This window comes from Notamacropus eugenii, chromosome 1, assembly GCF_028372415.1.
Source record: "Notamacropus eugenii isolate mMacEug1 chromosome 1, mMacEug1.pri_v2, whole genome shotgun sequence".
Taxonomy (NCBI): Eukaryota; Metazoa; Chordata; class Mammalia; order Diprotodontia; family Macropodidae; genus Notamacropus; species Notamacropus eugenii.
In genome coordinates, this window is record NC_092872.1 from 324,127,072 (window position 1) to 324,148,056 (window position 20,985).

The 20,985-nt window shown below is 40.1% G+C and overlaps 1 protein-coding gene across 9 annotated transcripts in view; it reads right to left on the reverse strand.

Annotated features, from left to right (window-relative positions):
- The window catches only part of MTA1 (metastasis associated 1), a 239,907-nt gene extending 221,302 nt beyond the window's left edge, over nt 1-18,605 (reverse strand). For 4 of the 9 annotated variants that reach the window (XM_072629656.1, XM_072629655.1, XM_072629660.1 and 1 more), the window contains exon 1: nt 18,035-18,415. In XM_072629656.1, coding sequence (XP_072485757.1) covers nt 18,035-18,062 — 28 coding nt within the window. In that variant the 5' untranslated portion in view covers nt 18,063-18,415. Of the gene's footprint in view, nt 1-17,352; nt 17,858-18,034; nt 18,417-18,527 lie in introns of those variants that run through there. The other 5 variants (XM_072629652.1, XM_072629661.1, XM_072629654.1 and 2 more) reach the window with 5 other exon arrangements.
- Between the last annotated feature and the right edge of the window lie 2,380 nt (nt 18,606-20,985).

Here is a 20,985-nt window from a genome sequence, read left to right on the forward strand (position 1 = left end):
CCAACACCCTCCCAGTGCATCAGGCTTCCAACATAGGTGCCATACTAAACTCCTCAGTCTCTCACCTCCTATATCTAATCTATTGCTAAGGCCAGTTTATTTCACTTTTGTAATATCTCTCAAATGTATTCTTTCTCACTTCTGATATTGCCATCACCTTGATACAAGCTCTCATTTCCTCATGCCTATAACTACTGCAAATAAATTGCTAGTTGGTATGGCCTGCCACAAGTCTCTCCCCATTGCAGTCCTTCTTCAACTCAGTTGCCAAAGTAATTTTCCCACAGTGCAGGCCCAATGATGTCATCCTACTATTCAATAAACTACAGTAGCTTCCTGTCTCCTCCTGGATCGAATATAAAATAATTTTTGGCTAAAATACTTCATAACCTAGGCCCCCCCCCCATCATTCCCAATCTTCTTAAAATTCTGCCACATACTCTTCAATTCAGTGCCAGCAGCCTCCTTGTTGTTCCTTGTACAAGATACCATTTTTTTTTTTTTTGATGACATGATCTTCTTCGGCAATGAAGGACAAACACAACACAACAACAAGATAGCATTTTCCAGCTCTGAGCATTTTCACTAGTTATGCACTACACCTGTAATGCTCTCCCTCCCGCCTCATCTCTACCTTCTGGTTTCCTTGCCTTACTTCAAATTCCAGCTTAAATATCACCTTCTACAGGAAGTCTTTCCCGATTTTTTTTTTAATTCTAGTACTTAATTCTAGTCCTCTGTAGATTATCTCCTATTCATCTTGTTTATAATTTGTTTACACATACTTGTTTATATTTGTGTACCCCATTGATTTGTGAGCTTCTAAATACAAGAGAATGTTCTTTTAAGCTGTTCTTTGTATCTCTGGAACTCAGCACATGGCTACAGCCTAAATATTTTTTACCTAACATTCCCATGCCATGTCTAATTAGATTCTCTCTATGATCCCTGATAATAATAGTGTTCAGGGTGGGTCACATGTATCATCTCCCCATATGTAAATGTAAACAGTTTATCTATGTTTAGTCCTACATAGACCTTTTAGTTCATTTACCTTTACCTTATTGTTTCTCTCATCTCCTGTGTTTGAACATCAAGTTTCTACAAAGTTCTGATTTTTTCATCAGGAATGCTTGGAAGTTTTTCATTTCATTAAAAGGCCTATTTTTCCCCTGTAGCATTATACTCTGCTTTGCTAATTAAGTTATTTCTTGGCTGTAAATCTGTATCTTTTGCCTTGAGGAATATCATATTTCAAATTCTCTGCTCCTTTACAGTTGTTGTTAAGCTATGTTTCAGTCAAGTCCCACTCTCTGTAACTCCATTTGGGGATTTCTTGGCAGAGATACTGGAGTGGTTTGCCATTTCCTTCTCCAGCTTATTTTACATATGAGGAAATGGAGGCAAACAGGGTTAAATGACTTGCTCAGGGTCTAAGGCCAGATTTGAGCTCACAAAATTGAGTCTTCCTGACTTAAGATCCTGTATTCTATGCCACCTAACTGCTCTTCCTTTATAATGGTGGCTATTAAACTACATGATTCTGACTGTCGCGCCTTTGTATTTGAATTCTTTCTTTCTGACTGCTAGCAATATTTTTTTTCTTTGACCTGCAAGCTCTAGATTTTGGCTGTCATATTCCTAAAAGTTATCATCTGGCAGTTTCTTTCACGTAAGGACCAGTAAATTCTACATCTACTTTGCCCTCTAGTTCTAAGAGATCTGGACAGCTTTCTTTAAAATTTCTATAATATGAGGTTTAGCCTCTCTTTTTTTCACTTTGGACAATAGCCCAATAATTTTTAATTTTTCTCCTTGACCAGTTTTTTTCCAGATCAGTTCTATATTTAGTTTATATTTCTTCTATTTTCTGTCTTTTCATTTTTATATTTCTTGTCTCATACAATCACTAGCTTCTATTTGGTCTATTTTCACTTTCAGGGAATATAAAACAGGAGGTTTTATACCTCTTGTGCCAAGTTCTTAATTCCCTTCCTGATTCTTTCTTCCACAGCTCTCATTTCTTTTCCAATGTTTTCCTCCAGCACTCTCATTCATTTATAAAAACTTTTTTAACTCTTGCTTCATCTCTTCCAGAAATTGTATCTGAATTTGTGTTCAGGCTATGTTTTTCTCTGTGACTTCGCTTATTGATGTTTAAGAGCTATGCTCTTCTTTGGGGTTTGTGTCCTGAGCATCTCTGCCACCATAATAACTGTTTATTTTATGGGGATTATTTTGCTTGCTCATTGCAGCTTTCTTCCTGCCTACTTTTTTACTTTAAACTTGCTATTAGGGCTGGGCTCTACACACTTCTTGAGAGGAGGTCTGGGCTTGTTGTGTTGTTGGAGTATTGAATGTTTTGTTACTTCAGTATCTCAGGGGCATGCTGGCAACATCCACGCTTTCAGAGTTCCCAAACTGGCCTCATCTCCGCAAGTTTTTGATCTGGGTTTGGGTCCGAAAAACACTAGAATGATGATGGACTCAACCCCTATCAGTCAACTAGAAAACTCTGCAGGTTCAGAGTTAAAGAACTGTAGACTCCCCTTTTGGTCTGGGATCCCTTCCCCAGTTACTCCTCTGTAGACTTCAGACTAGGCTAAAAGCTGGAACTACTTGTCTGCTCTGCTCTTGGGATCTGAATTATATATACTATTGCTACTTGTTTTTGAACTTGCTGCCTTCTTAGAACAAAGTCCAAGGCCACCCTACCCAGGAATCCCATCTCGAGGAGCAAGTCCCCTTCTTAACCTGTCCTAGATACCTGGAAATGGATAGGGAGAACTAAAGCTACCAGTTGGTCCATTTTCCCACATCCTCCACATGGCATTCCAAGTAGGTCTGGGACCTCTTCTTGTCCTAAAGCACAACTTTTCCCTTGCACTGCAGTACTCCATGTAGGCACCTTATGTGCTAAGGACCTGTCGCTTCTATCTACTGACTTCAGAGTTTCCTTATGTCACTGTGGGCTAGAAAAAGTGGCTCACTGTGATTTTTTTCTGGATCTCCCCATCTGGTCTGATATGTTTTGTAGATCTTTTTGAAGGAGTTTAGGGGTAGGGTGAGCTCACAGTTATTAGTTCTTTATATATTACTCAACCACACTGGCTCCATTACCCCCACTATATATGATATAGTTCTGGAAATATTAGCAAAGCAATAAGACAAAAAAAAAAAAAGGTGTAAATACAGGTTGAGAGGAGATAAAATTATTTCCATTTACTGATGACATGAGGATTTACTCAGAAAATCCTAGGGAATAAGCAGAGAGAGGCAAAAAAAAGAGATAACTTTCAGTACATATAATGGAAGAACTTCCACACAAAATTAATGCATCAAGGATAAGAAAGGAAGCAGATAAAGGGGTAAAGATATCATTTTTTTCAAAAGCCATTCTCCAAGATAAGTAGGATAGTAACAATTTTCAAAAGAACCATAAACTATTAAAAACCATGTGAAAGAATGCTCCAAAACAATAAGAATAAGAAAAATGCATATTAAAACAACACTCAGGTTTTTGCTTTGCATACTGTAAACTGACAGATATAACCAAAAAAATGGAAATTGTCAATATTGGAGTGTTATAGTAACACAGGAATACTAATGCATTGTTAGTGGAGTTCTAAATCTGCACAATCATTTTGGAAAGTAACTTGGAATCAAGAAAATAATGTCCACAGCCTTTCAGCCAGAGATTCCAGGACTAGGCTTTTATCCCAAGAAGGTCACAGGTAAGAAAAAAGTCCCCACATACACTAAAATATTTACAAAGAATAGGAAACAAGGAGGTACTTATCAACTGTGGAATAAATAAATTGCACTATATGAATATAATAGACTATCACAGTAATACAAAGAAACATGGAAAGATTTACATGAGAACTGATACAGAATGAAATAAACAGTCAAGAAAACCATATACACAATGATTACAAGGTACGTGGAAAGAAAAGTCACAAAACATAAAAAGTGAATGCTGCAAAACTGCAAAGAACAGACATAGCTGCAAAGAAGAAGTATGAGAGGACTTCCCTACAAGTATGGTACATTGCAAAGATTTTAAGACTTTTCCAATGCATTGCTCAGTTTTGAAGGGGAAAAGGGTTAAAGTTATCTTCTTCTCTTCTTCTTCTTCCTCTTATTTATTTAAAAAAATATTATTATATGGGATGATTCTCTGGGAGGAAGAAGGACAGATGCTAAGAAAAATTCTGGTCAAATTAAAATAAAAAATACCAAGAAAAAATTTTTTTTAATTTAGACACCTGGGCAATTTGAAAGCAAGTCTGCTTATTTTCAACACCAAAAAACTAACTAATTTAAATCCAAGTCATCCAATCCCAACCACTGATTCAATCATATTATAAGCTTCTTAAAGGTAAATACTGTTACATCTATCTTTGTATCTCAAATGATAAAAAGACACACATCGGCACTTAAAGAGAAATTGCTAAATTATTTAATTTTGTTGACTAAGTCTCAGCAATAATTTGGGGGAGGAGAGAAAAGAGTAGGTTTCCTTTTACTTTCTGGACAGATATTAGTTATGAGGGAAAATAGCACAGAACATAGTAGTAGGTGGAGTACTGGGGCACAGAACTCTGTGGATGCTGCCAGACAACCTGGAAAGGATGAGAACTAAGAAGATCATGTCCCGTAAAACTCACAATTTTCTCACCATCACCATAAATTTCTTGACAGTGCTGCCAAAGAACAGGGAATAGCCTTATAACTTAAACTCACAGTAAAATTAGCTTTTATAAAAGAAACCTTTTTCTAATAGACAAGAATACTCTTGTCTAAGAGACAAGAAAACTTTTTTCTAATAGACAAGACCCAGAATACAAGATAAACAACAAAGCACCAGGCTAATTAAGGCAATTAGCTTCCAGGACACACACTGCTGAGAGTGGGACAAGGGTCATAATTCAACAAAAGAAGTTAATCACGAAATTTCAGGGAAAAGAGTGTGATCAACACTGGCTAATGATGCAGAAATTTGATGAGAACAGATTTTCACTGTATTTACATATTAGAGATCACAGATAATCTTGAGTAGAGCAGTTTCAGTTACCTGCCACAAAAAAGTTAATAAACAAAATCTGAGGATGGAGCAGTTTATGCTGAAACTGCCACGCCCCAGCTCCAACTTCATCACATTTCCTTTTCCTTCAATGCCTACCCCCTGATCCTAAGGGCTATATTAGCAACTGCTGACAAGATATTTCAATTATATCTCAATTACACCACTACTATCCCCAATCTCAAATGATTCATAATCTCTTCAGGACAGTGCAAATTAAGATGAGATTCATATATTTACTTGTATGAATATGCATTTTAAACAACTATAAGAAAGTAATATGATACAGAAAAAAAGAACAATGGACTTTTGGTCAGAATACCTGGTTTCACACATGAGTTCTCCCAACAATTGTCTGCACGAATTAGACAACTTGATTTCAATTCTTTGGGTCCAATTCTTTATTTGTAAAATGAGGGGAAGGACTTGATAATGTAAAAAGGGGAAGAGTGAAAAGTATACAATGACAGTGAAGCACAGTACTTAAAGGAGGTATTTTTCAGAGTGTATCATCACTTTGCCTTCACAAGTCTGTATTTTATCCTAAAGAAAATATGGAGCTTCTGAAGAGTTTTAAACACTGTTGGCCCAAAACTTAGGAACACTATTCCTACGGGGAAGCTGAATAGCTATGGGGAAGATGAATAGCTCTACCTCCACAGAGAGAACTAATGAACTCTGAGGGCAAAATGAAGTATAATTTTCTTTCTTTATTTTGCTTTGTTTTTAAAATCTGGCTGATATGGATTATACATGATTTCACATGTGTAACTAACACTGCCTTCTCAGTGGGAAAAGAAGATGGTGGGAGGAAAGAATTTTGGACTCAAAATTTAAAAAGAATTCTAAAACAAATAAACAATAAAATTTAAGAGTAAAGCAAACATGTAACATTTATATATGGCTTTAGTTTGCAAAGTACATTAATCTCATCTAATCCCCATAATAACTTATGAGGTAGGTGCCATTAGCATTCCTATTTTACAGATGAGGAAACTGAGACTCAGAGGAAGTGAAATAACTTACCCAGGGTTACACAGGTAGTAGAAAGGACAGCAATGGAATGCAAGTCCCCTAACTCCAAATTTAATGCTCTCTCCAGCAGATAGAATCTATGTGTTATCTCAATGATATGGCACTTTCTCTATTCATATTGCAATTCTTCTGTACCTTATCCTATGAGCCTCTTGTCCACTGCTCCTATAAATCATCCATAAGGGATTGGATCAACACACTGCAGGGGACCTTCCAGATCTCATTATTGGGATTTGGCAATTAACTAGACATGAAAGTAATGAAGAAGAGTCAAGAATGACTCAGGCTGAGAATTCTCAGAGAGTCAACTAAAATTTATTAAATGCCTACTAAGTGTCAGACACTGTGCTAAGGGCTAAGGAATCAAAGAAAGGCAAAAAACAAACTTTCTTGCTCTCAAAGAGCTTACAATCTAATAAAACAGACAACATGCAAACAACTACATACAAAATAAAAAAGCCTCAGAGGGAAGGCATCAAGGAGGAAGACTGGGAAAGGCTTCTTGAAGAAGATGGGACTTTAACTAAGACTTAAAGGAAGCCAAAAAAGTCAGAAGGCAGAGATGAGGTGAACAAGCAATTTTTTTTGGAGGGGCATGGAGGTCAAGGGTTTGGAAAGGGGGGGAACTATTACCTACTAAGTTCTGTTTTAGGTATGCTGAGTTTGATATACCTAAAGGAAATTCAAATAGACATGTCCAGCAGGCAGTTTGGCAATACAGTAGTGGAGTTGAAAAGAAATAAGCGCTAGATGCCTAATCTGCATAAAAGCAATTGGACCAATGAGAGCTGAAAAAGGAAATCATAGAGGGAGAAAGTGTAAAACTAGAACAAGGCAGACATAGATAGATACATACACACAGAGTAGCAGATGTATTTATGATAAAGCAAAGGACACAGAGAAAAAATGGTCAGGCAGGTGAGAAACAGAAGAGAATCATATCACAAAAAGCAAGGATGAAGAGAATATCCAGGAATGACAGTAAACAGCACCAAAAGATCAGAGAGGATAAGGACTCAGAAATGGATACTTGATTTGAGATCATTAAAAACCTTAGAGCAGTTTCAAGTGTGTACTGGGGTCAGAAGGTTAGTGTAAGAAATTGAAAAACAAGTGTGTACTGCTTTACCTAGGAGTTTGACTATGAAATGATTAGAATGATAATTTGATAGCTGAGTAAAATGATGATTTTAAGATAAAGATCTAAGCATTTTCTTTTAATTTATTTATTTTTAGCTTACAATACACAGTTCCACAAACTTTTGAATTTCAAATTTCCTCCCCCGTCCATCCCCTCCACCTCCCCAAGAGAGCAGACAATTTGATATGGGCTCTACATATGCATTCATATTAAACATATTTTCACATTTGTCATATAAATAAGAATTATAACCAATGGAATGAACCACGAGAAAGAAGAAACAAAAGAGAAAGCAAATAGTATGCTTTGATCTGCATTCAGACTGTAATTCTTTAGCTGGATGTGATTAGCATTTTCCATCATGAGCCTTTTGCAACTGTCAAAATCTTGCACTGCTGAGATGGGAGCTAAGTCTATCAAAGTCAGTCATCGAACAATGTGGCTATAACTGTGCACAACATTCTCCTGGTTCTGCTCTCCTCACTTAGCATCAGTTCATCTAAGTCCTTCCAGATTTTTCTGAAGTCCACCTGCTCATCATTTCTTCTGGCACAATAGTATTCCATTACATTCATATACCACAACTTGCTCAGCATTCCCCAACTGATGGGCATCCCTTCAATTTCAATTCTTTGCCACCACAAAAAGAGCTCCTATAAATATTTTTGTACGTGTGGGTCTTTTTCTCATTTGTATGAACTCTTGGGGAGACAGACCTAGAAGGGTATTGCTGGGTCAAACGGTATGCACACTTTTATAGTCCTTTGGGCATAGTTCCAAATTGTTCTCCAAAATGGTTGGATCAGATCTAAGCATTTTTGAAGGCAGCAAAGAATGAAGCTAGTAGATTAAAAAAAAAAGTGAGAAATATTAGAAAACAGGAAAGAAATAAAAGGGGATGGGATCAGACAAAAGAGCACAAGTAGGAGGCAGATTTCACCTATAATAAATAATAAAGGCCAGCTAGCAAATGAAGAGAGAAGGAAGAAAAGAGCAAATGAAAAGAGAATGGAGGTTAACGTACTGAGGTTTACAGTTGAGGAATAAGTTGAGAAAAGGAAATTTACAACAGTGGCCATTTTCTCAGTAAAAGTAGGAGGGATACTGTTCTTGCTAAAAGGTACATGTAAGACGTAGACAGCTTGAAGAAACAATGTTTAAGGATGCAGAAAATGTCAAACAACATCTCATCCTAACTGTACAAAGAAAGCCCTAAATGAAAGGTGTCAAACATGTAGCCTGTAACACTTCTAAGCTGACCAAACTAGATTACAGTGTAATTGAGAAGTAAAAATTAATAAAAATACAAATAATACAATGTTAATACATGGTTTTCTCAGTCAATATGCTTCCCCCCATAATCACTACACATGATTTAGTTGTCCATGTTACTATTTCAGCTTGACATCACCGCCCTAAAAAGTCTCCTTTATTTTTTAGGTGAGCAGAAGCTATGACTTCCTCAAAAAGCTAGATGCTTCATGTCACCAGTAATAACTGATGCTAGATGGGGCAATCTGACACCAGAAGGTTACCCCTGAAGAGGAGAATGGTTTTAGGAATAACTTGGGCAATCTTCTAAGAAATGATACAAAATGAAGTGAGCAGCACCGGAAAAACAATTAATACAATAACAGCAATATTGTATAGATAAGAAATTTTAAAAGACCATAGTAATTCTGAGCAACACAATGATCAGCCAAAATTCCCACACTATGCACTCCAGATAGAGAACTGATGGACTCAGTGGAGACTGAATCATATGTTCCTCTCTTTTTTCCTTTGGACATGCCTAATACAGAAATTTGTTTTGAATCATTATACATATTTGCAATGGGATTTATTTTTCTTGCCTTCTCAGTGGGTGGAGGACAGGAGGGCAAAGGGAGAAAATTTGAAACTGAAGATAAAATTTAATTTAACTTTTAAAAAATTAAGTGTTTCCTGGCTTTCCTCAGCACTGAAAATATGATTTCAGCCTGAAGATGGCAAAAGGGGTACACACACAGATGAAGAAAGCTTTCTGGAAGAAATCCAAACTCAAAAGTATTCTTTTTTTAAAAAATTTATTGATTTTTAGTTTTCAACATTCACTTCCACAAGATTTTGAATTCCAAATTTTATCCCCATCCCTCCCTTCCACCCAAGGTGTCATGCATTTTGACCACCCCTTCCCCCAATCTGCCCTCCCTTCTATAACCCCCTCCCGAACTCCCTTCTCTTATCCCCTTCCCTTCTATTTTCCTGTAGGGGAAGATAGATCTCTAAACCCCATTGCTTGTATATCTTATTTCCCAGTTGCATGTAAAAACAATTTTTAATATTCTTTTTTTAAACTTTGAGTTCCATATACCCCCTTCCCTTTTTCTCTTCCTCCCCATGCATGCTGATTGAGAAGGCAAGCAATTCAACATAGGTTATACATGTACAGAGATGCAAAATACTTCCATAAAAGTAACGTTGTAAAAGACTTAACTATGTTTTCCTCTATCCTATCCTGCCCCCCCATTTACTCTATTCTCTCCTTTGATCCTGTCCCTCCTCAAAAGAGTGTGCTTCCGATTATCCCCTCCTCCCATTTGCCTTCCCTTCTGTCACCCCTCCCCTCTCTTTTCCCCTTCCACCCTACTTTCCTGTAGGGTAAGACAGATTTCCATACCCAATTGAGTGTATATGTAATTCCCTCCTTAAGCTGTATCAGATGAGGGTAAGGTTGACTTATTCCCTCTTACCTTCCCCTTCTTCCCCTCTACTGTAAAAGCTTTTTCTTGCCTCTTTTAAGTGGGATAATTTACCCCAGTCTACTTCTCCCTTTCTCCTTCTCCCAGTACATTCCCTTTTTCTCACTTCTTAATTTTATTTTTTTAGATATCATCCCTTCATATTCAACTCACCCTGTGCCCTCTGTCTACATACATATTCCCCTCCAACTACCCTAATACCGAGAAAGATCTCATGAGTTACAAATAGCATCTTTCCATGTAGGAAATGTAAACACTTTGTAGGAATGTAAATACTTCAACTTTAATAAGTCCCTTATGATTTCCTGTTTACCTTTCCATGCTTCTCTTGAGCCTTGTATTTGAAAGTCAAATTTTCTATTCAGTTCTAGTCTTTTCATCAAGAATGCTTGAAAGTCCTCTATTTCATTGAATGCCCAACTTTTCCCCTTAAGGATCATACTCAGTTTTGCTGGGTAGGTGATTCTTGATTTTAATCCTAGCTCCTTTGACCTCTGGAATATCATATTCCAAGTCCTCAGATCCCTTAATGTAGAAGTTGCTAAATCTTGTGTTATCCTGATTGTGCTTCCACAAAACCTGAATTGTTTCTTTCTGACTACTTGCAACATTTTCCCCTTCACCTGGCAGCTCTGGAATTTGGTTACAATATTCCTAGGAGTTTTCCTTTTGGGATATCTTTCAGGAAGTGACCAGTGGACTCCCTCAATTTCCATTTTATCCTCTGATTCCAGAACATCAGGGCAGTATTCCTTGCTAATTTCTTGAAAAAATGATGTTCAGGCTCTTTTTTTGATCATGGCTTTCAGGCAGTCCAATAATTTTAAAATTATCTCTCCTGAATCTGTTTTCCAGATCAGTTGTTTTTCAATGAGATTTCACATTGTCTTCTATTTCTTCATTCTTTTGGCTTTGTTTTATGATTCTTGATTTCTCTGAAGGTCATTAGCTTTTATTTATTCCATTCTAAGTTTTAAGGGATTACTTCCTTCAGTGAGCTTTTGGACCTCCTTTTCCACTTGGCCTGTTCTGCTTTTTAAGGCATTCTTCTTCCCATTTGGCTTTTTGGTCCACTAGTCTATTTTTTAAGATGCTATTTTCTTCAGCATTTTTGGGGTCTCCTTTAGCAAGCAGTTGACTTGTTTTTCATGATTTTCTTGCATCACTCTCATTTCTCTTCCCAACTTTTCCTCTACTTCTCCTACTTGATTTTCAAAATCCTTTTTGAGCTCTTCCATGGCTTGAGACCAAAATTCATATTTTTCTTGGAGGCTTTGGATACGAGAGCTTTGACTTTGTTGTCTTCTTCTGGTTGTATGTTTTGATCTTCTTTGTCACCAAAGTAAGAGTCTGTAGTCTGATTTTTTTTCCCTGCTGTTTGGTCATTTTCCCAGTCAATTACTTGACTATTTGACTTTTTGTTAAGGTAGGGGTCTGCTTAGTGTGGAGCAGCATCAAGTGTGTAGTGTTCCAAGCTTCAGGGGTTTTATGCAGCTGTTTTCAGAGATACTTCTAGGGACCTGTAAATTTTCAGTTCTTCCAAAGCAGTATGATCAAAAGAGAGGTATTTACTCCTCTCCTGGCCTGTGCTCTGGTCTGTGAGTGACCACAAGCACTCTTTTCTGCCTTGGAACTGTGAGGATTCCCTCTCTACTGTGGCCGCAAGCTTCGCCCCACCAGCACTCCTTCTCACTACAGGACTGCCCCCCAGTACTGCAACCCAGTTCGAAGCATGGGCAAAGCAAGAGAATCCTGCTTCAGCACCAGCAAAGAGATCCCTGCAATGCCAGTCGATCCTCCCACTGTCTGTGGGCTGAGAGCTATTGAAGCAGCAGCTGCTAGCAGCTGCCACCTCCACCGCTGCTGCTGCTGCCACCACCGCCACCCTGGGGTTAGGGCCTGACCATGCTCCTCTCTCACCCAGACCTTCTAAGTTGTCTTTGGCATTTATAGGTTGAGAAGGCTGGAAACTGCCACAGCTGCCAGTGATTCAGTCCCCTGTCGCCTGCTCCAGGTTTGCTGGGGCCCTGTCTGTGCTGGCATGTTTTGCCCTGGACTGTGCTCCTCTCTCAGCCTGGTGCAACAGACCTTTCCTGTTGACCTTCCAAGTTGTCTTAGGCTGGAAATTTCTTTCCCTCTGTCATTTTGTGGGTTTTGCTGCTCTAGAATTTGTTTAGAGTAATTTTTTACAGACATTTGGAGGGGTTTGGGGGAAAGCTCAAGTGAGTCTCTGCATCCCCCTGAGAAGTACTTCAAAGTTCTAACATCCTGCCACTTGAAAGCTGTCAATGCTACTTTAGACTCACTGGTCAGAGTAGCTCCAAAGTACCAAGAATCATGCTCAGGTCACTTTCACCCTTGCCAAAGACAAAGTTCTATTACTATGCTCAGTAGCAATGGTTACTGAAGCTAAGAGGCAATCTCTGGTTTCACTTACACACCTATTAGCCTTGTAACCAGACAGCTGCTTAGCCTAAATGCTGTACCCACAAGAAAATTCTGAGAATAGATGTGAACACTCATCCCTAAATATAAGTGCTCCATATATACCAGGCACTATACTAGGCTACTTGCAAGAGTTTGCATTCTTTTTTTTCTAATTTTTTAAAATTACATAAGCATTTATTTTCTATCTCCCTACAAAAGAAAACACAAAAACAAAATCCTTATTAACAAAAATATAGAGTCAAGCAAAACAAATTCTAACATTGGCCATATCCAAAAACGTGTTTCTCATGTTTACTGAGTCCATCACCTCTCTATCTTAGAAGGTGAGTAACACTCTTCATCAGCAGTTGTATGGAACCATGGCTAGTCATCTGATTGATCAGAGTTGTTAAGGCTTTCAAAACAGACTGGGATAACTGACAGTGGAGGAGGTTTCAGGGAAATAGGGAAATTCATGCCCTGTTGTAGAGTTGTACCTTGATCCAGTCCTTCTGGAAAGTAATTTTGAATGACTCCCCACAAGTGTGCATAAGTACCCTAAAACCCAATAGAATGCCTTTAGCAGTCCTATACTTCAAAAAGATCAGGGAGCACTCACATGCACAAAAATATTTATAGCATCTCTTTTTGTAGTAGCCAAAAAAATAAAAAAGGAAATTAAGGGAATCAATTAATCAATTGGGAAATAACTGAACAAATTATGATATATGAATTTAACAGAATACTATGCATTATAAGAAATTATTAAAGGGACATTTTCAAAGAACCCTTCTAAGACTTGTAGGCACTTACATCATAATGGAAAAATATATATGTATGCATACACACAAAATATTAGGTACATGTAACATAAAGTAAATGTCCAATAATTAAATTCAACATGCTTTGTGAGGGAAGGCACCAGCAACTGGGGAAAGAGGAACCAAGAAAAGCTTCATGAAAAAGATGATATTTGAGCCTCATCTTAGAGGACAAGAAGTCCCAAAAGAATTGAAGTGAGAAGAAAGCGCATTCCAGGAATATGGCTCAAAACAAAGGCATGGAGATACAAGATGGAATGTCCTGTGTAGAAGGTCAGTTTGAGTGATTATACAGAATAATGCCCAATGAAGCTGAAAAACAATAGGTTGAAGCCACATTGTATAGACTTTAAAAACTAAGCAGGAGTTTAGATTTCATTCTAGAGACATGAGGAATCTATAAGGGTGACTTATTATAAGCATTACATGATCAGATCTGTGCTTAAGGAAAATTACTGTGGGGGCAGTGTCATAGGATAGACTAGAGGGGTGAGAGACAATGTACTGAGAACAATCAGGAAGTTGTCCCAAAAACCTAGGCAAGAGGTTATGAGCTTCTAAGCCAAAGTGGTAACTGTGTTAGTAAAGAGAAAAGAGTCAGTCATAAGAAATATAAGGTAGACCCAAAGAACTCCAGTTGCTGGGATTAGAACTCACTATTTAACAAAAACTGCTGGGAAAACTGAAAAATAGTATGGCAGAAACTAGGCATAAAATAATATCTTACACCATATACCAAAATAAGGTCAAAACGGGTACACAATTTAGATATAAAGGCTGATATGATAAGGAATCTGGGAAAGCAAGGAATAGTTTACCTAAACCTATCAGATTTATGGAGAATGGAAGAATTTGTGACCAAACAAGAGATACAGAACACAATGAAATGCAAAAGGGATAATTCTGATTACATTAAATTGAAAAGTTTTTGCACAAACAAAGCCAATGCAACCAAAATTAGGAGGGAATCAAAAAACTAGGGAAGAATTTTTACAACCAGTATCTCTGATAAAGGCCTCATTCCTAAACTATATAGAGAACTGAGTCAAATTTATAAGAATACAAGTCAGTCCACAATTGATAAATGATCAAAGGATATGAACAGGCAGTTTTCAGACGAAATCAAAGCTATATGATCATATGAAAAAATTTTCTATCACTATGGATTAGAGAAATGCAAAGCAAAACAACTCTGAGGTAACACATCACACCTATCAGATTGGTTAACATGATAAAACAGGAAAATGATAAATGTTGCAGACGATGTAGGAAAATTGGAACACCAATGCATTGCTGGTGGAGTTGTGAACTGATCCAACCATTGTGGAGAGCAATTTGGAACAATACCCAAATGACTATAAAAATGTGCAATACAAATGAGAAAAAGGACCCACACATACAAAAATATTTTTGGAGTGGTCAAGAATTGGAAATTGAGGGGATACCTATCAGTTGAGGAATGGCTGAACAAGTTGGCATATATGAATGTAATGGAATGCTATTGTGCTATAAGAAATGGTGAGCAGGCAGATTTCAGAAAAACCTGTAAAGACTTGAACAAACTGAGGCTGTGTGAAGTGAGCAGAACCAGGAGAACATTGTACACAGTAACAGCCACAATGTATGATGACTGACTTTGAGAGACTTATCTCTTCTTAGCAATGCAAGGATCCAAGACAACTCCAAAGGACTCATGATGGAAAATGCTGTCCACATCCACAAAAAGAACAATGGAGTCTGAATGCAGATTGAAACATATTATTTGCTCTCTTTTTTCTTCTTTCTCGTGGTTTCTCCCATTGGTTCTAATTCTTCTTCACAACATAATTAATGTGAAAATAAGTTCAATATGAAAGTATATGTAGAGTCTATGAAAACTAAAAGGAAATTTGAAAAAAGAAATATAAAGTAGAAATGATAACTAACTTATGGGATGAGAAAGAGTGAAGAGTCAAGAATAATACCTATATTATGAACCTAAGAGACTGAAAGTATGGTGGTGCCTTAGACCTATCAAGTATAGAAGAGGGGGAAGGATTAGGAAAAAGATACTAAGTTTAGTTTTAGACATGTTGAATTTAAGATGTCTCCAGGCCATCCAGTTTGAATTTCCAAAAGGCAACTGGTGACATATGAGACTGAAGCTCAGGGGAGAGACTTGGGTTGGATGTATAGAAATGGGAATCAAATGCATAAAAATGATAGTTAAATCCTCAAGAGCTGATGAGGTTAGCAACAGAAGCTATAGAAGTAGATAAAAAGAGATCCTAAGAAAGCACCTTTAGGAACATCCAGTTATGAGATATGATGTGATGAGCAGAGCAGTCAGACAAGCAGAGGGGAACCAAGAGACTGGAGTGTCACAAAAAGCTTAAAGACAGAATACCCAGGGGGAAAGGGTGATAAGCAGTGTCAACAGGCGGGTTGAGAAGAATTAAGACTGAGAAAAAACATCAAAAATTGGACAATTAAGAAGTCACAGATACGGCTGTTTAACTTGAATGAGGAGGCTGGAAGGCTGATTATTAAGAGTAGAGGAAGAGGAGAAAAGAAACAAAGTGTAAATGTCAAGTGTTTTAGAAAGCTTTTCTGAGTTTGAAGTTCAAATTTCTACCCAAGTCAAAACTTGGTGAAGAAACAGAGCTGGGCAAAATAAGAACAAACTTGCTAGTACACCTTGCTATAGACACCCTCCACCTTTCCCCAAAATGTAGGCAGATGGAAGAGTTAAAAGGGCAGGCAACCTTTGAAGCCCAACCAGGATCTCTATGGCTAGCACCTCTAAACCATGCTCCTTTGGGCTTCCTTTGGAAACCCCAGGAAGCATGAAGTAAGTCAGGAAACTGGCACTGGAGGAGTATGAGTACTTTCCCCACCCCAACATTCAAGAGACCTTAGGATCTGCTATGTCCTGCTCCTACTAATGTCACTAAACAAGGCACCAGTGTCTATTTGCATCATAGTATTGTCACTCCAAAGTATTTCCAGTAATTCTGACCCAACACCTGAGCTTTTAAAGGCAAATCAAAGGGGAAGCAACTCATAAAAATTATTGCCAAAGGAAGACTACAGAAGACAAGTAGGGAAAAGGCCTATGTACATAGCAGAGTGCTGAATGAGAGAGAAGATATATATTAGCATAATCATTCTCCAAAAGTACATCATCAAAAATTTGGGACCAGTAAAAATATATCATAGGTGACAATTTAAACACCGTCTTTAAAGGTGACCCTAACTCACTACTCTTGGCAGTGACTGGAAATCTAAGCCAGAGGATTCCTTAACTTTCACAAAGTATGCTCTTTCAAGGTTACCACATCATCACCCCCATCCCTCCTCAGCAAACTACCCCTCCCCAAGCTAAAGCCACCAAGCACTATCCACTCCATCTAAACTCAACAAGATGTGCCGTTGGACCCTCATTTAGGAAGTAGCTCAGTATACTAAGTATACTTAGAAATTCTAAGTATACTTAGAAATCACTTTTAAGGAAAATCTCCAAGCTTCCAAGGTAGTCTAAATATCAGCTAAATGTTTCAGGAGTAGTTGAAATATTCTCAAATGGGCAATAAGCAATCCTAAAGTTCCCCATTAACCTAATGGGCAATCCTGTCATGCACCCTCTCTACCACAAACAAGACAAAAACGTAAGAACTCCCTCTGTTCCTCAATACACCTTCCCAGATAGACCTTACCACCCTTCCCAGCTTCACTGCAAGAAAATGATTCTAATAGAACCTATTCCTGAAAAAAAGGACACCTTTCCCTCCAAAAAAATTCCAACACCAACTGCCCCCATCACTAAAACTAAAGAATCCATTCCCTCGATGCATTTTGCTCCTACCAAAAGGTTCCCCAAAGGCCAAAATCCAAAAGAAGAGCTGTAGTAGTGCTGTCCCCATAGTAGATCCCATTCTTTTTGCTACCTAGGTCGCCCTACACCTCCCTTTCATCACAAAGTGAAACTCAGATCATCACAAAGCACCCTATACACATATTTCTAAAAACAAAAACAAAACACACACACAAACCCAGAAGCACCACTCCCCCACCACCTCCACTCCCCACCCCCCCTCCAGCCCATGCCTGCCACTTTCTTACCTTTCATATGCCAACAATTCTAGCCCCACCTTTAGCTCCGAACTTTGGCAGGTATCAAATATCCCCCATTCTGGCTCCCCGCCCCCCCAATAATATTCATAAAACTGTAAGAAAGACGAGCTCATTCCGAAAACAAGATACAGATGACCAGGGGGCATCCACAGCTTCACTCTAACCACCCGGAGTCACTCACTGACTCTCCCTCCCCCAGGCCCAACATTCTCAACAGCCAGTCCGAATGTTCGCCCCCCGGGGGGTGGGGAGATGGAGGGGCCCGGGAAGGACAGAGGCCCTCCGGATGGAGGGAGAGGTGGCTAAGATGGGAGCCGGACGGCCTGGAATGGGGGATGAGGTTCAGACCCGGCACAGGAGGCGGGATGGGGCAGCGATGGCTGGGGCCCAGGGCGGAGGGGAGGAGGATCTGGGCGCTGGCCGTGAAGGCCCGGCGGGGCCACACGGGAAAGGAGGCGAATGGAATCCAGGCCGGGCGAGCGGCCGGGGGGAGGGGAGGAGCGGGGAGCAGCAAAACCTGGGGCTGGGACGAGTGGAACGCGGGGGAGGCCCAGGGCAGGTCGGGGCTGGCCTGGCTAGAGGACGCGCTGGGTCGGGAGCCGATTCGGGCTCTGCCCGAAGCTGGGCGGGAGGCCGCGGGGCGGCAGGGGCAACGAGGAGGGGGGCTCACCTCCGACCCTGTACATGTTGGCGGCCATGTCGGGCTCCGGCTCGGGCTCCGGCTTTGGGGGCGCAGCGCGGCACACGGGGGGCTCAGAGGCCTGGCCTGGCCTGGCCTGGCCCGGGCCCGACGCTCGGGGTTCGCAGGGTGGCGCGGCGGCTCCTCCAGGTGGGGGAAATGTGCTGGAAAATGGAGGATCGATCGGCTGGGGTGGGGGCGGGGGCGGACGCTTTAAAGGGGCCGCGCTTGGTCCACCCGGCGCTGCCGCCGCCACCGCCGCCGCCCGAGGCCAATGGGGAGGGGGAGGCCCTAGAGACCCATGGGAGTGGGCTGGTCGGCTCCCGGCAGCTCCTCACCCTTCTGCTTGTCCACTCCCCACAAACTGTCCCCTTCCTCCCTCCTCAGTCTTCTTCCTGCCCCTCCCTCCTCGTCTCCCCTACCCTCTTCCCGGCCTCCCTGGCCTCTCTTCTCTCTACCGCCTCTCTCCCCTCCCTTCCCCTACCTTCCTCTCTTCTCTTCTCTCCTCCACCTCTCTCTGTGTGTCTCTCTGGGTCTCTCGCTCTCTCGCTCTCTGCCTTCTCTTTTCTCTCCTTCCTTTTCCCCCCTAAACAGGCAGGCACAAAGAAAGCAACCACAACTCCACCTACCTGGCCAAAGGCTGGGGCCTCCTGTGTGCCCCCGCCTGTGCCAAGTCTGTGGCTGGGGTCTCTCCTGCAGGCAGGAGAGCTCTACTTTCCAGGCAGAAAGGAAAGGATAGACCGAACCAGGCCAAGTGTGCATGGCCTCTCAAAATTCATTCATTCATTGGACAAAATTCTGTGTGCTGGGTGCAAGGCCCTGTGCTGGGGCTGAGGTAGACAAAGATGGAAAAAAAACAAAAAGGGCCCTGACCTCGCAGAGCTCAGCTTAATGAAGCATGAATAAGACCAGATATAATACTGTACCAAGAGAGAATCTAATCAAGGCTTTAAGAGAGGAACACATTCCCAATGCACAAAGCAGGATTCATTGTCATATTAGCAACTAATATGTCAGAGAAAGAAAGGAAAAAATAGAATCCCTTTAGCCAGCCTAATTCATTCCAAAGAGTAAGGAGGTTTAGGTTTCACCTTAAGCTTAGGTTAGTGACCACCCACTCTCCCTTTCCTCTAAGAATGATTCAGGAGGAACATTTGTTTAAGAAGGAAAATATCTTTGTAATTCATAGCTTATGACTCATGATCTTAGAGGTGAAAAGGACCTTTTTAGATGTACGATTCTCTCTGGGACAGAAACAGAAATCCCCTCTGAAATGCCCCTGGTAGGTGATGATCCTCTCAAAGACCTCTCGTTAGTGGATAAGAATTTATGAAGCTCCAATGTCAAGCACTGCAGTAAGCACTGCAAATACAAAGAAAGACCAAAAGATAGACACAGCCCTCCGAGAGCTCACAAGTTAATGTGAGAGACAACAAGCAAATGTATACAAACAAGATATATACAGGTAGGAAATAAGTAACAAATGGAAGGCACTAGAGTTAAGAGGAATTGGGAAAGGCTTCCCGTAGAAGATGGAATTTTAATGAGACTTGAAGGAAGCTAGGAAAGTCAGAGGCAGAGATGAGGAGGTAGAGAATTTCCAGGCATGGAGAACAGCTAAAGAAAATGCCTAGAGCTGAGAAATAGAGTATCTTGTTTGGAGTGTCTTGTTCATGGAAAAGCAAAAAAGCCAATATCACAAATTGAAGAGTAAGTGTAAAGTATAAGTCTAAAGTATAAGAAGACTGGGAAGGTGGGAAAAAAGGGGGTAGGTTGTGAAGGACTTTGAACACCAAATAATTTCATATTTGATCCTGGAGGTGATAGGGAAGCACTGGAGTTTTTTGAATGGGGGGTGGTGGGGAAGGGTGATATGGTTGGACCTTTACTTTAGAAAAATCACTTTTTCCTCTGAATGTAGAAAGGGCCTAAATGGGAATGCCTTTTGCCAGGCAGACCCATCAGCAGTTTATTGGAAAAGTCCAAATGTGGGGTCATGAGGGCCTGTACCTGGGTGGTGGCAATCTCAGAGAAGATAAGAGGATAAAAGGTACAATGGACAGGTCTTGGCAACAGATTGGTTATAGATTGTGAGAGACAGTAAGGAGTGGAGGATAGCTTCTAGATTGCTGCAAGCCTAAGTCACTGGGAGGATGGTAGTCATAGGGCAGTATTAGGGAACAATAATAGAGAAGAGGTATTGGGATAAGGGAAGAGTTTAGAGGGAAAGCTATGAGTTCTGTTTTGGATATGATGCATTTAAGATGTCTGCTTGACATTCAGTTTGAGATGTTTGAAAGGCATTTGAATATTCAAATATTCTAGAGGTCAGAGTTGGATACCTATCTGATGAGAGAATCATCAACATAGAGATGATAACTAAATCCACATGAGCTGATGAGACCACCAAGCGAAGTAGTATAAAGAGAGAAAAGAGGATCCAGGATGTTTCGCTATGGGAAACCTACAATTAGAGGGTATGATTTAGATAAGAGTTTCAGCAAAGAAGGCTGAGAAGGAGCAGTCAGAAAGGTAGGAGGAGAAGAACCAGGAGAAAATTGTGTCCCAAAAAACTAGAGAGAAGATAAATCAAGGAAAAGAGGGTGATTGATAGTGTCAAAGGTTTCAGAGAGGTAAAGAATATATATTTAGAAAAGATCAGTAGATTTAGCAATGAGGAGATCTCTGGTGAATATGAGATTGGAAGCCAGATTGTAGGGGATTAAGAGAAAGGTAAGAGGAGAAAAGTGAAGGCACCCATTGCAGATGATTTTCTCAATGAGTTTAGACACAAAGGGTAGGAAAATACAGGATGATATCTAGTAGGGATAGAAGGATCAAGTGAGGTCTTTTTGAAGATGATGGAGACATGAGCACATTTGTAATCAGTAGGGAAGGAACCAACTGACAAGGAAACACTGAAGATAAATGAAAGAGTAGGG